Source organism: Tasmannia lanceolata, unplaced genomic scaffold (assembly GCF_043159265.1).
Source record: "Tasmannia lanceolata isolate RefF3 unplaced genomic scaffold, GAP_Taslan_0.1 ptg000016l, whole genome shotgun sequence".
Classification (NCBI taxonomy): Eukaryota; Viridiplantae; Streptophyta; class Magnoliopsida; order Canellales; family Winteraceae; genus Tasmannia; species Tasmannia lanceolata.
This window is the reverse complement of record NW_027518693.1, coordinates 12921585-12937441: the sequence shown is the minus strand read 5'-3', so window position 1 is coordinate 12937441 and position 15857 is coordinate 12921585. Positions and strand designations below refer to the sequence as shown.

At 37.6% G+C, this 15857-nt stretch overlaps 1 protein-coding gene across 2 annotated transcripts; it reads right to left on the bottom strand.

Annotated features, from left to right (window-relative positions):
- Positions 1 to 1326: 1326 nt before the first annotated feature.
- On the bottom strand, positions 1327 to 15650 carry LOC143848336 (phosphatidate phosphatase PAH2-like). Of its 2 annotated transcripts, none has more exons than XM_077357253.1 (12): positions 15425 to 15650; positions 9662 to 11882; positions 8942 to 9519; positions 8777 to 8850; positions 7729 to 7813; positions 6215 to 6301; positions 5971 to 6043; positions 4944 to 4987; positions 3237 to 3365; positions 3055 to 3153; positions 2373 to 2532; positions 1327 to 1680 (listed from the first exon to the last, which is right to left on the bottom strand). In XM_077357253.1, exons 2-11 carry the CDS (start codon positions 11793 to 11795, stop codon positions 2470 to 2472), a joined length of 3366 nt encoding a protein of 1121 aa, XP_077213368.1. In that variant the 5' UTR covers positions 11796 to 11882; positions 15425 to 15650; the 3' UTR covers positions 1327 to 1680; positions 2373 to 2469. The 2 variants fall into 2 exon arrangements, with proteins under 2 accessions (XP_077213368.1, XP_077213369.1); XM_077357254.1 differs by having other exon boundaries at positions 3279 to 3365.
- Positions 15651 to 15857: the final 207 nt, after the last annotated feature.

Here is a 15857-nt window from a genome sequence, read left to right as displayed (position 1 = left end):
TTTTTTTTTTTTTAACTATTTCTGATTTTTTGGATTTTTTTCATATTTTTAACTATTAAAAAAAATTCAGTCATCGTAACGGAACGAAAAAGTTTCGAGAGAAATGACCGAAATACCAAAACGTTCCGTTCCAGTAGCCAAAACGAAACAGTGATACAACTTAGGGAGAGTATGAAACAAATATCCTGTCAAAGAAATTTGATGGCTAGAAGTAGTCATTACTAAGAAGAGCATTTATGGCGCAAGAAACAAATACCCTGTCAAAGAAATTCGATGGATAGTAGTCATTACTAAAAAGAGCATTTATGGTGCACAAGAACTGTTAAGTGCCCTCAACTTAAACTTAAATGACAGCAGCGCTATTAGGGGTAGGGGCCTTGAATCATAACATGTAAACCATGACAGATTCAAACTTTCCCTAGAATAGTTCCAGTGCGAAATGAAATTCATGGTCTATGAGGAATCCAAAGGAGAAGTATTTGATAGAATTTGATTCATTTTTTTGGTAGAAAGGATTTGATTCACTTTAGTAATGAACAAAACAAAGAGGATGAATTCATTATAATATCCAAGAAACCGCAGATGCTATTGCTAGAATACTGTTACAATGGCCATATCTTCAAAATCAAGGGGCTACGAGCATCCATTCATAGTAGAACAGCATCAGTTGGCCAGGCACATATTGGCCCACCCAATTAAAAAAAACAAAGTGCAAGACCATGATTCTCCTGTCTACAAAGAAGGTAAAGTTCTTTTTTTCTATTTCTTTTCTTTCTTTCTTTTTTTGTTTGAATGATAGCCAATAAAATTCCTAAAAAAAGACCGAGATGGTCACAGTACAACAGAGAAATACAGCAGAAAAACAAGAGAGAGAACAAAGAAAAAGAAAAACTCAAGGGGGAAGATGGTCAAACAAAGTAAGCTCACTACTATTTACTCCCTGTCTAGCTAGACCATCCACCACTTGATTGGCCGAACGACAGACGTGATTGAAGACCAGAGAAGAAATGCCTGCCCAATCAAGCATCTCATCAAAGAGTCTATCAAATCACCATGGATGAGAATGCGCACCTCGAAGCCACCTAATAACATTCATAGAATCACCTTCAACCACCACATTAGCTACTTGATCTCTAGCCAAAAGTTTTATTCCTTGATGGACTGCACGGACCTCCGCCTCCGTCGCATCTGTTACCCCAATAGGACCGGCAAAAGCCCAAATGGTCTCTCCCAAATCATTTCGCAATACCCCTACAATACTAGCCGGCCCCGGATTGCCCAAGCTAGACCCATCAAAGTTGTTCTTAAAATTCTTAAATGATACGATTCTTTAAATAAATTAATATAATTTATTTACTTATTGCTTGGCTACTACACATGCATTATCAAAGAGAGTTCACAGATTAGAGCTTAACATGATATAGCACAGCTCATTGGTGTCGCATCAGCCGTTGAAGGGTGTAATGATAAATGAATTGCTATATATAGTTATGATGAACAATGAATAGATACACAACATTACCGTGCTTGTGAACTCATGGCATACACTATACAGATTTACATAACTTACTGATTTGAAGTATACAAGAGATCATTCATCTGTACAGACATGTCCAGCCGCTGAACACCCAGCAGAACAAACTATTGGATCACCTAGCTCCTCATGTGTGAACACCTTGGCTGCACACGATTGAATATTTATTGTCGAGTATCTTCACATGAATTACTAACCTTGAATATAAATAACATGCCATAACTGTTGAAATTTCGGAACTAACCAAACAATGGTATTTGGATCAAAAGAGAATGTGGATGTCAGCACAGACATACATTAGAAGTTTCATAAATAAGCATATCAATAGTACTGTTGTTTGGCCGCAAATAACTACTTGATTTACTTGAAATTAAGAGACTTCATGCGATCACTACTTGTAACTTGGGAAGTTCATTTACACAGATCAAGGATGGACATATATGTCATTTTTGTTTAATCTCTTAAATAAAAATTAAATAGTCAGTACCAAAAACATACATTTTGAATTCAAATTTAAATCTGTAACAGAACATTTAGTTTAAGAATTTTCTCGCATATGTATTTCAAAAATAAAAAGAATTTTCTTACATTATAGTATGAATTTTCATCAATACTTTTGAATTCCAAACTCAAAAAACATCTATTGCACATGCTTGGCCGAGAAGAAAAACTAGATGGGTGTGATCATTTGCAAACGCTTCAATCATCAGATGAAGAACCAGAATTTAGTTATCATGCAATAGTCAGACAAATTGGGTCATTCCGGAAGGCGAGGATGGTACAAATCAGGAATCTTACAGTGGTAAGCATTGAAACAAGGAAAGTGAAAGGAATCTACCAGGCAAATTTCTGAACCTGGTATGCTAACATCTATATGTCTCCTGCTCCCTGCTCAAAATGATTAAGCGAGCATTTCACGTTGGTGAGAAGTTGTTTTAGCTACAATCGCTGATATCAGGAAGGGGCATCTTCCAGTAATTCCAAGAATTAAAATCCTCCTGAAACCAAAATAAGATGAAAGTTCATGAAGATTCAATTGTCCTTCAGAATGTTGAAACAAAATATGGATCTACTCTTGGAGTATAATTAGGTCGTAGTTTCTTAGCACCATTATCCCAGGCTCAAGACTTATTGCACCCATAGCCAGACATTTTGTAAACACGACCAGGATCAAACCCCAACACACACACACACACACACACACACACACACACACACAGAGAGAGAGAGACACACACACACACACACACAAAAGAATATAAATACTAGGTACAAATTCTAAAATTACCCTCATTAACATGGTAAACTTAGCCGTCAGGGGCTCTGCCCCGAACCTTAAGCAGCGGGGTGCTGCCCGAAACCCCACTAGTTGGGGTATAGTGTACAGTACTACATTGGAGATCACTCAACAACAGAATACAAGACATCTGTCACAACACATTTCAATTTCCCAAGCTTAATTAGGGTGAGTACTAAAAAAGAGAAAAGAAAATGAAACAAGTACAGGTTGTGGAGGTAACCTGCTCAGCTGAAGTCATGGCTGGAAACATGCCATTCACAAGTGAATGAAGTGAATTATATGATTTTCTATCAACCCGGCGGTTCACAACAACCTCGCCCTGAATTCAAGTTGGAAAGATCAATAAGGAAACTGTTGGTTTTTATAGCCATTTGGTAACGTTTAGAAGGAGTCATAATATACCTTAGGATTAATAATAAAGATTTTTCCTCTTGGAATTCCAACCTTAAGGTAGCTAATCTCATCAGTATCTCTGTTTCCAAAACCAGCATAGAAAGGGTTGCAATCAGGAGGAAATAATGCCCTGATATCCTGTAACATTGTAGAATGCATTGAATTAAAAAAATATTTCTCTGCTTAAACACAGAAATCTCCATGTACATATTGTACAGTGTTACAAGGAAATACAACTCAAAATGTTTATTGTGAAACTCACCGAAAAAATGGCAATGGAGATTAAATATTAAATTAAATCTATCAAGTGTCTAGACACTAAAGCAAAAAATAAATTGATTACCATTTTACAAAAAAAAAATGATTAGGGAAAAATTGGAAAAGAAAAGCAGCCCCCAATATACATGTATAAATCTCATTTTCACAATGAAATATATCAAAGGTACAATCAAGGTTTTAAATTTCGGTTTCGGCTGAAATTTCGGGTACATGTCATCATCGAAACCGAAATTTCAGCCGAAATTTCGGCGAAATCGATTGAAATTAAATAAGTAATATTTTATAAAGTACCAAATTTCGACGAAATCCCCGAAATTTCAGTAATTTCGGCTGAAATTTCGTGATAATATTAAATAATGAATGAAAGGCTGATTTTTTGGAGATATTCCTTAAATTTCGGCCGAAATTTCGAAATTTCAGTCGAAATTTTGTAACGTTTCGACTTTACCCAATTTCAGTTTTGGTCTCGGTCGAAATTTAAAACCTTGGGTACAATACTTGAAAGAAAATCAATATTGTAACAGAAATCAATGTTTTAAATCTTGATTTCAGTTTCGGTTTTAGTCACCACAGAAATGGAAATATTTCTGCTTCTGTTGGAAATTTTAGTGAAAATACTGTACAATCTTAGAAGCATAGGAAACAAATGCAAATGACAGAATTTTAAGATGAAACTTGTATTCAATCGATGTTTCTTTGCTTGTACAAGAAAGATTGATGCAAAGACCATCATACATTTCATTATCAAAACAGCTTGATTAATTTACAGAAAATACTAAAATACAATTTTTAGGATATAGGACACATACAATTTGAAGATAAGAGGTGAACTTAAATAAAAAAATCAAGTCCACACAACAATGCAACCAAGCAAAGGAACATTGTCAAGATGTCGATAAATTTAATCAGACCTCAATCAATCTGACAAAGGCCCGGCACTGAATGATTTTAGAACAAATTTGTTGCAGAAAGTAATCAATATGAAACACCAAATCGTCCAATTGATTGCAGACAGTAATCATTATGAAACACCAAATCGTCAACACCAACCAACAAAAGAGTCAGGCTTAACATCATTTGCACAGTCTTATTCCTACAACTCTGACATAGTTTCAAGTTCTTTACAGCAACAAGCTCAAGCTACATCACCTATCAACCAATGTTTAGTAGATAGGACTTTTTCATGAAAAAAATTCCGTGGAAATGAGCTTTCTAGTATTTGGCTAATTAATTTTCCATATAAAAGTTTCCTCCATCAAAATATTTCGTTGTTTTCCAGGAAAACGTCAACACTCCTTGACCGGGAATCTTTCTCCATGGAAGAATTTTTTCGAAGAAAATTTTCATCCTGCATTTAAATGACCCCTAATTTTTTTTGGTGAAGGCATATATTACACGTTTGAAGATACAATATAGGAATAAGGAGTAAGGACTCACCTCTAGACATGCGATCTTGAATTCATGAGGCGCTCTTCTGATAACTAAAAAGATAGAGGAAAATAAAACTAATTTCAGATCATGTCTTAAAATTAAAAATATCATGCATGGTAGTCCCATATAATTTTTCGGCATTTAGTTAAAAATTAACCACTGATCAGAATCAAGTCCGTACCACTGATGATATCAGATTTGAAAAATAACAGGTATCAATTATGTTCTAGGCATGAGCCATGATCTATCTCCAACATTAAGTTTCAAAGAGAAGTGAGTTGGTCCAAGTCAAAATGCCATTATAGAAGCTCGACAACAAGAAAAAATAAAAGTAGTAAGACTCATTTGCAATGCATGCCTGACATTAATAATTATAGATGCATGCTTTGAATCTTCAAGATTCAATAAGGATCAGAAAGCAGAAAGTAACCATTCTACTATACCAGTCTGCTATGTTTTACATACCTAACATAACAATTTCATGCCAAGTAGTGACAAAAACTTACCTCAGTAACCTTCTAAATCGCTAGTCATTTTATGATTAGTTATTATTCCACAACATAAGACTTGATGGGTTGTCTCAATTCTTTCTGGTCACTATCCATTGTCCCAACCTTTACCATCAACTGTCACAGTGTGAAGTATGGGGTATCCAATCAAAGACCTATATTATAGGTTTTGGCACATAATTTCAAGGTCCTTTACGCAAAACATGTGTGGCTGAGGATGATGACAGTAGGATATTACTACTTATAGTAGTATAATAAGGTCCCATGTTTGAGTGCACAAATACAGCTCTTTATGGAATTGAGAGAAATAAACCACTAGAAATTGAATAGTGTTCACTCCCTGGGCTGTTGGGTTGGTATTCAGCAATAAAACTCATTTAAACAAAATTCGAATATCCATTGGTAAACCAAAGAAATTCAGATGCCATACTTGCATGAAATGTGGCTGAGAACAACTGACATGATCAAGAATAAACATCATATTTTTTCAATTAAAATTTAAAAGATGTTAAATAAGACAACACCTTCTCGGAATAGTGAAGGAAAAAGCCCGTCTGGAGAAATGACAACCGGTCCATCCGGAAGAGCCTTTCCATCCTAAAAATGCAAGTAGACAATTCTCTTTAAGGCAATATCATTTAATATAAAACCACTCATTCCTCGTGGATAGAATTCAATACATGCAACAAGACAAAACATACTCATGTTTCTTACTTTACGGACATCCAACACAGAATTTAATATCAATTCTTAAATTTTAGATATTACCTGCTTGAGGTTGAAAAGAAAGTGCCTTGTCAGATTTGCTTGAGCAATTGCACGTGCACTCAAAAAGAGCAATTGAAATCCATTTTCCTGCAACAAAGAGCCAACTCAGGTTTCTACAAAGCTTATCATGAAATAGCATACCTGTATACCAATAATAAATTATAAGATCACAATTCAACAAGAAAAATGTCAAATGTATTATTGGACAACTAATTATTCCAATCCCTAGTGTTCAAGAACTTAAGAAGCCCTTTCTAGCTTTTTATAAAAGAAAAGAAAAGGTGCATATGACAAAATGTACAATGGTACTGCAAAATCCCAGATTTTTTTTTTTTTTTTTAATGGTCAAAATCCCAGAAAAAATTATTATATAACACAACAATTGTGTAGAATATGGGCAAACAGAGCGCTCATGAGTAAAATGGGAACAGGTTAAATCAAATGTCGGGCATATATTACAACCAACAATTTTTTTCTGCAACAATCTAACAGAATCAGCTTATCTGCAGTCTTGTTCAATTTCCACAAATTTGAAGCATATGGTAGTGTACTAGAATTTAAGAACCGGGCAGCATCAAATAAAACAATACATGCACTACATTTCACGTGCAGTTCATATAAATATAATTATGTAACACATACTGATATAGTCTACCACTAATACACTTATAGTTTTGGTTTAGGTATGTGTTTCAGTTTTGGTATGCATTTCGGTGGGGAGGGAAATAGAAACATTTCGTTCGTTTCGTGTCGGTTTGGGTGGATATTTAAAATCATGACAAGAACAGTTCATATAAATATAATTATGTAACACATACTGATATAGTATACCACTAATACACTAATAGTTTTGGTTTAGGTATGTTTCGGTTTTGGTATGCATTTCGGTGGGGATGTAAATAGAAACATTTCGTTTGTTTCGTGTTGGTTGGGGTGGAAATTTAAAATCATGACAAGAACAGAACTTAGAAGGCTAGAAGTGTTATGGTGAGCCATAATTCTTCCCAAAAAAGCGCTATCAAATAACATGTACCCAAATCTTCAGTTCGACCACAATATTGACATGGTCTAAGACCTTGCAGTCAAAATCCTCATAAGAAATCATAAATTTGAGTTTCATGACCAACAAGACAATGATCTCTCTTAATAAGATGAGATGATATTAATAGAACTTAGCAAAACACCAACTTATTAAACAAATTTTTAAATTATGATTGTACATATGACATACTTAATGGATCATCTATCAATGAAATCCTAGGGATTCCATGTTAGCATTCTTGAATAGTCCTGACGCATGGCTAAGAAGAAAAAATGTTTAATTATGATTGTGTCCAGGGCCTAGCAAATGGACAATGTCCTAAATCTTTCATTCATACAACATTAATGGTCTTCCATGATGCCAGGTTGCAAACACACTTTCATGGTCCTAGAAAACCCCAAATTTGTAAACCCAAATTTTTAGAAATTTAATGACAGCTCTACAGTAAAGATGTATTAGAAGAGGAACAAACCTTAATTGCAGAAAACAGATGCGCAACACCTGTTTGTGACCAATCTTTCCCAACCAAAGGCATAAACTGTCCAAGAACATCTGATCTGTAACATATACATTCAACATACAAGGAAACAGATATAAAAAAAAAGATACATCATAGAAAAGAAGCAAATAATAAAGAAAGTATAATTCAGCTCACAAATAAACCATCATCACAAGTAGTTCATGTAGAATTATTGCTTCCATGAGCTAGCTACCCACAAGAACCTCAACTAGCATTAAAATGTTCAAACATTGTTTCGCCAATTAACTAACAGTTAAAGAAGTTATTTTACACATCATTTATATTTTATGCCAGTACACCTATGTAATTCCATCTGTCAGTCTTTTGGTATATACTTGAATCAATTGAAGACATCGATTTATTTTACCAAATTTCATGTTAGAGAACTTAAAGAGGACCTCACTAAGCAATCCTTCTCGTGAAATGAAGCAAATTTCTTTTCTCTTTAGTTTGAAGATCAAATAGCTTTTACGGTGTGATACTCAAGCTCTTATGGCGTGATGCTATCATATGGTAAGTTATCTTGTTCAAGGGTGTGAGGGTTTGAGAAACAAGATTAAATTTGGGATCACATTAAATAAATTATTGTGGAAAACTTTAAGGTTGTTCTAGTTTTGATTATACCATATTTTCCCAAAATATTCAACATCACTTCTATCCTTCTTATTTACAAAATGTAAAAGAGACATCGAGGGCTTCCATTTATCAGCATTAGATATAGAAGGGATCTATAGTATAAATAAAAATTGCCCAAAATAACCATTTTTTAATGATAACCCAAAATAACTATTTAAAGATGCTTAGATGCAAACCATGAAATGGTATTTAGTTCTCTCTCAAAAGAAAAACTTCATACTCTTAAGTGGAAGAAAATGATTCTACGATTTCAAGAAAAGCCAATCTCATAGCCTTCGAGGCAGGAGTCAAATGTCAAAGAAACTTCTCCACCGCATAGTATATGTCATCAATCGATAACCATCGAACAATATGAAAATCTTACTTGGTAATTGTCCCGTCAACATCTGAGACAACTATGCGGGTGTTCCATTTCCACAAATAAATTCTAGCATCCTCCTGTTCAAACATGTGTTCAAGGTATGAGAAACAGAAACAGTAAAATGGAACAGAAAATAAGTAAATAACAATGAGTTACTCAAACAGGAACCTGTCGCGTCTCAAGCACAGCAGTTGAGAAAGTAAAAGTGATGACATTCCGTCCGTCCTTCAAATTCAAGGAAGCCAGCTGCTCAGATGTAGGAACAAGTGACCGCACCATTTTTGTTGCCCTGGTTTTGGGCATGTTCTTATACCCAGTAATGTCACTGGCACCCTTTGAGGTATTGTCAGCATCCATCATTTTGGTGCCATGTGGAGCTGACAGGATGTATTTCACACCTTTTGATTTTCTGAAACTGAAAGGCCAGAGCCTCCAGCTTCCACCAGAGGTCACAATGGCTCCTGAGAGTTCCCCTTGGAGAGTTGTACCCACTTTGTCCACGGCTATCGAGCCTTCTGGCTCAAAAATCTCGTCCTCACCATAAGAAACCATTCCCAAAATAGCAGGTGTAGCTGAATCCCATGGTAAATAACGACCACCAATTCTCACAACTAGCCTATCATTCTTAAGAACTGAAGGGCCCAGAGCGGTAAACTTATCCAAATCCACTTTTTCAAAATCAAATACTTGAGAAGCGGCTTGAGATCCCATCCCTTCAAAGAGCAAGTGCCTACAAAGTGATATCTCTGCATAAAGTAAATGATATAGATGACCACCATGGTAAGATGAACAAAAAGGATGCCCATTTGACATACATCTTTCATAGAAATGAAGGGGAAGAGCACTAGCAAAAGAAATTAAATTTAGAAAACAACAGGTTTCACTTACCCACAGCAGGGAAGGTTGATGAGTGTTCACGTTCCTCAGTACTTTGAGTATCAACAACTGCAGCAGCAGCCTCACTTGGGGTCTGGTCCGCTACTATGTTTCTTTCGAAGGCCCATCTTGACTTCAAATTGCTTGAAAAATCCTTTCTAAGCATGCCCCGCTTTGACTTTTCAGAACTTAAATCCATAGAACGACTTAAAGGTTGAATAATATCAGACTTTTGAAGATCATAGATATGGCTTTGGGTACTGGGCAATGATCGAAACACTTGGTCAACTCCCATTAGATGTGTTGGAACTGTTGGAATACTTATCAGACTCGTTTGAGTCCTTGATTGCTCGGGTAGTGAAGAAAAAGAAAACTCATGATTTATATCAGTTGACACATGCTCCTCTTCAATGTCTTCCATTGAGTGACTACACATCTCCACCGCATCTTCACAATGGACCCCAGTGGCTACAAAATTGAAAGTGTCAGTGAAGAGGAATTGATCTTCCTCTAAGGTCTCAGCTGATAACATACTAGAGTTTACTCCCACTACGGCAGCCTCAACAGAATTATAATTTATCAAGTGCATATCAAGTGAAGAAAAAGTTTCTGTTTGTACTGTTCCACCATCAATAGAAGATGACTCAAAGTTAATACTATTTGTAGTTGGGTTCTCAGAAATTCCTTCCCTTTCAGACCCTTCCTCGAAGCTATGCCACTCCAAGGGATGCTGATCTTTTGATATCTCTAGAACACAGTGGTTGCATCCATCAGAACTTTCATTACCTACGAGTACAACAGACTCTGTTTGTGAATTTTCCTCAGAAATTAGCCCAGTTGTCTCATATAGAACTTCAGTGTGAACTTCAACTTCCTCACAAGTTCTGCCAGGAGTCCCAAGGGTGTGTTCACTGGAAAACTCAATCCTAACACTCGAGCTTTCAGATGTCTCACAATAGATGTAGGAAGAAACTCTACTCTCTTCACTTTCCTCTGTAGAAACACCTGCGGTTACAAGACCATCCCGTTTATCAGATGCCAGTGCTGCACCAGATTGTTTGAAAACACTAGAATGATCAACTGGGCCGACTTCCACATCAGCTAAATTAGGACCTTGCAAATCTATAACAGTGGTCTCAGAAATAGATCCCTTCACTATCTCATCAGAACAAGAACTCTCTGCATCACTAACTTCATTAATCTCTCCTGTCAATTGCTCTAATTTTGCTTCATGTGTACCTGCTGAATCACTTGTCTCCAACGTGGATATCTCTAGAACCTGCTCATGGGTTTTCAAACATGGATAATTTGGACTTGCCATCCCTTCAGAAGACTGGGTATCTACAATGCCGATCCCAGAATGATCCCCCATTGTCTCATTATGGGAACCAATGGACATGGAAACATTATGATCAGTGATATCTTGCACGGAAGAAGTAGACAGGCTTTGTTTGTCATTAATATTAACATCCTTATCAGCCTCTTCAGCGGGCATCTCTGGAGCAGACATGGAACCATTATCCGTCTTCCAATTAATAGTTGAAAGATTGGTAGACCACTTCACCTCCAAGAGGTTTGCAGCAATCTCCGCACGCTCCAACGAACTTATCCTCTGCACATTTCTGTCTCCTGTCCTAGGCCTGTTTTTCTCCATTGATTTTCGACCAAACACAAGCCCAAACATCCTAGACCGCCGTGAATTTGTCCTTGTCACAATCTTCCCATTACCTATATCGATTTGAGAAACCGAATTTGACTGATTACCATCGAAACTGAGGCTTTGAGAATTTGCTAACCTTACATTCTGAGACTGTTCATACATCTCATCACCAGAAGATGGAGGAGAGAAGATGGAGGCCACATCATCAGTATCCACTTCCCTGAGAAAGTAAGCTTCTCCTTTATGATCCAAGTACATATGAAAGGAAGCTTCGGTTCCATTAACACATATATTGACAACCTTCTCCTTTGTCTTCAAAACCCCTGGAAATTTCCCAAACTTGACATACCAAGGACTTGACTTGAAACTCCCATCTTGCTGTTGAACAACGATTATATCCACAGCTCCTCCGAAAGGGTGAAATGGACAAGAAACAGTATAAACTCCTCGAGAGATATAGCTGCTCAGCCTCTCCATGGCATGCATCTTTCCAAGTCCAATTTTCTCCGAGGCCCAGATCACAACATCCTAAAATCTCTACATATACCCAGTGAAACCCAGAGGGCCTCAGTCCTGAAACAAAAAGGCCCAAAATCAGAAAACCTCAAGATCTTCTCACAACCCCAAACCCAAGTGTTACATGTGTGGTGACGCACGATTCCAAAGCAGTAGGAATGTTTCCTTTTGCAGTTGGATTGATTCCTTTTTATTTGATCTTAAAAATATCATTCTAAGATTTGATTTTTTTTTAGGAGATTTGGAGTTATTCAAGATTGGAAGTCTCTTGACTTCTGTAATTGCATGAAGGAAGGAGGAATTAATATCATTCTAAGATTTGATTTCTTTTAGGAGATTTGGAGTTATACAAGATTGGAAGTCTCTTGACTTCTGTAATTGCATGAAGGAAGGAGGAATTAATATCATTCTAAGATTTGATTTCCTTTAGGAGATTTGGAGTTATACAAGATTGGAAGTCTCTTGACTTCTGTAATTGCATGAAGGGAGGAGGAATTTCAAACTCAAACAGTGTTTTTGCACAGAAGAACTGACACTTCTCTCGAAGTGGGCTGAGAGGCTAAATTTCCCTCTAACAAGATCAATCATTGTTGCGAACCGATTTGGTTTCATAACACCAAGCCAGGTAACTACTTTTCGAATTCCGTCACCTCCGATAGGAAACCCCACCAAAATTACAATCTTGTCCACGAAAGACACGATGACTCAGATCATAAAACTTCAGTATCACCTGGTAAAATAAAGCCCAACCATAATCCTGTTGGGAAAGTTGCTTTGTTTCCCACAACCACAGTTTCCTAATATAACTGGAAGTGTGGTCGTGGTGGGAAGGCGAAACAAGAAAGGCTTTGCTATTGGGGTTTTTTTAGAAGACTTAAGATATAAAGAGAGTTTTTCTCTAAAGGTGGGTGGCGGCAAACAAGAGGAGAGAGAGAGAGAAAGAAAGAGAAAGGGAGGGAGAAGAGGTTTTCTTCTCGGATTTCTCTTGGATTTTCCTAAGGGTTCTCTTATGTACAGTCATGGTTGAAAAGCAAGGGAAAGGGTTCTTGGGTTTTGTGTTAAACCATTGTAATCCTTGTAATTTTGCTTTATCATAGTGGAAGATCGTGTTTTCGCCTGTGGATGTAGGCATCATGGACGAACAATGTAAAATCTCGGTATGCATTTTGTGGCTTGTGTTTATCTTTCTACTTTTCCGTTTACTTATGCATGATCGAATAAGATTTGCCTGGCGGATTTTCTCAACAAGTGATATCAGAGCTCAAGGAGCGATTGTCATCGGGTCACAGTTGGAGCAATCATAGGTATTGTCATTGGATCACGATTAGAGTGATGTTGGAGGTAAAAAGATTGTTCGAAAAATTCCCGTTCGAGGTGAAGCTTCGCACCAAGGGTGATTTGAGATGGTGGTAAAATCGAGTTCTACTCGGTTCAACATCAGTAGATTGACGGAAACGACAATTTCACTCTCGCAAATGAGGGTGAAGGACATCCTTGTTCAACAAGGCCTGGCTAAGGCGTTGAAAGGAAAGGATGAGAAGACGGAGAAGATGACGATGCGGAGTGGAGAGACATTGAGTAAAAGGCGGTGAGCATGATTCGGCTATGTCTAGCAGATAATGTTATATATTAACATTATGAAAGAAGAAAAAGTGCTTAAATTATGGGTGAAGCTGAAAAAGCTTTACATGTTAAAAAGCTTGGCCGACCGATTGTATCTGAAGCACCCGTTATATGGGCTAAAGATGTGAGAAGGCGAGAATCTTCAGGAACACATTACCGTGTTCAGCGGACTCGTGGATCAGCTCCACAGGGTTCATGAAAAGTTGAAGGAAGAAGACAAATCCTTTTTGCTTCATACTTCACTTCCGGATTCATTTGACAACCAGGTGACGACTTTATTGTATGGCAAGGATACAGTGAAGTTAGAGCAAGTCATAGCGTCGCTCTAATCGAATGAGATAATGGAAGAAACATGTTCTTAGTGGGAGTAAAAAGCATGGACTGATTGTTTATAGTGGGAATCAAAGAAGAAGGTCGTCTGATAGGGATCAAGAAAAGACAGGTCAAGATCCAAAGTAGGTGGAAAGGGTGTGCAATGCTATTGTTGCAAGGAATACGACCAGTCGACCACATATAGGATGATTGTCTGAAGCGAGCTAACATGTCGGAAAATGGTGCTACAATACGGTGGTGGCCGTAAGGGATGAGCAGAGCAAAGAGGTTGGAGACGTTCCCACAGTCTCCACAGGTAATCACAATTCTTCTCATGATGAGTGGATTCTAAGTTCATGATGCTCTATTCATATATGCTCTAAGAGGAAATATTTTGATACATTCCAGAAGACAAGTGCAGGTGCAGTGTCTTTGGGTGATGTGTCTACTTGTGATGTCACGTAATTGGAACGGTGAAGATCAAGATATTCGATTGAGTGGTTCATACGTTAGATAGTGTGGCGATGTCCCAATGATACGGAAGAATCTAGTGTCTCTTGGCCGGTTGGAATCCAAGGGTTGCAAGTACTCAGTTGCAAGTAGAGGCATGAAAATCACACGCAGTTGTATGGTTCTGATGAAAGGAGAGAAGTGTGGCGGATTATATCGTCTGGTCGAAGACACAATAACCGGTGTTCCTAAGATCTAGTTGGGGCAGAGACGAGTTTCCAAGTTGTAGACAATGGTGAGGAGATGACAGTACCTGCATTGGAGAGGATGGATCGAGATCCCCCTCCGGTGTTGACTGGATAAGTCAACGGGTTGGCAGGTACACATGTGCAATGGTCGTGTTGATCGAGTCAGGTGGAGTTAAAACCAAGATGATTCGATGGTGTACAGCTGGTACTTCGGAAAGCCAACGGCGGTTTGCGGCGATAGCGGACCGGTGGTGACATCAAAAGAAAATCTTCAAGTGGTTGGGGAAACAAGTCAAGGTGGAGATTGTTGGGAAAGTTGCCTTGTTTCCCAGCACCAAAGTTTCCTAATATAACTGGAATTGTGGTTGTGGTGGGAAGGCAAAACGAGAAAGGTTTCGATGTTAGGTTTTTTTTTCTAAGAAAACCTTATATATAGAGAGAGTTTTTCTCTCTTGGTGGCGAAGGCCCCTGGTACTCTGCATCTTCACGGAGAATTCAATTTCACCGGGTCCATGTTGGAGACAGCGGGGCAGTCGTTACACCATTTGGTTCTCTAACGTACGGTCTTGGTTGAATAGTTTAAAAAAAAAAAAAAAAGGTTGCATGTTCGTGGGTTTCGAGTTAATCCATTGTAATACTTGTAATTTTGCTTCATCATAGTGGAAGATCGTGTTTTTGCCACGGACGTATGCATTTTGTGGCTTGTGTTTATCATTCTACTTTTTAGTTTCCTTATGCACAATCAGATCAGATTTGATCCGGCAGATTTTCTCACCCAAACCTACCAAAATTAGATCTTCTTGGTCATGAAACAAGACGACCCAGATAACAGAAACTCAAAATTTCATCACACCCCAAACCCGAAACTTCAAAAAAAAAAAAAAAAAAAACACCAAATTTATCGACCTCCCTTAGCTAAAGAAGAAAACCAAAATAAGAAAAGACGAAGCAGAGAAATAAACTTACGAAACCCTTATGAGTCGAGATACAGAGAGCGTCCACGTCAGTTTCCCCCCGTGCCGGGAAATTTCCGATTTGAACTTTGAAGAGATTTTTGCCTTTCCAGAATTTAACTCTCTCTCTCTCTCTCTCTCTCTCTTAAAAACACAAGCTGCAACGAATCTAAAACTCGAACGAATAAAACGACGTATATTCGCCCCAGCCGCCTAAGTTGCGCATCCGTGTGGGTATCAGAAAGGGTGAAACGTTGGACTGCGCTTAACCTTTGACAAAAGACCTTTAAATAATCTAGTGGGGTCCACATAGAATTTGCATGATCATATGATCCTAATCGTTCGATCGATCAAATTTTTTTATTTTGATCAACAATTTGTGAGCCATCAATAGGATTGATCCGTGGTCCCCTATCGTAATTTGAACAAATGAATTTTGATTGAGA

Coding starts and splice junctions, on each gene's coding strand:
- LOC143848336 (XM_077357253.1), bottom strand. CDS start 11,795: ATGCATGCCATGGAGAGGCTGAGCAGCTATATCTCTCGAGGAGTTTAT. Junction 9,520..9,661: donor ATCAACCTTCCCTGCTGTGG/GTAAGTGAAACC, acceptor TACTTTATGCAG/AGATATCACTTTGTAGGCAC. Junction 6,302..7,728: donor ATCTGTTTTCTGCAATTAAG/GTTTGTTCCTCT, acceptor TCTTTGTTGCAG/GAAAATGGATTTCAATTGCT.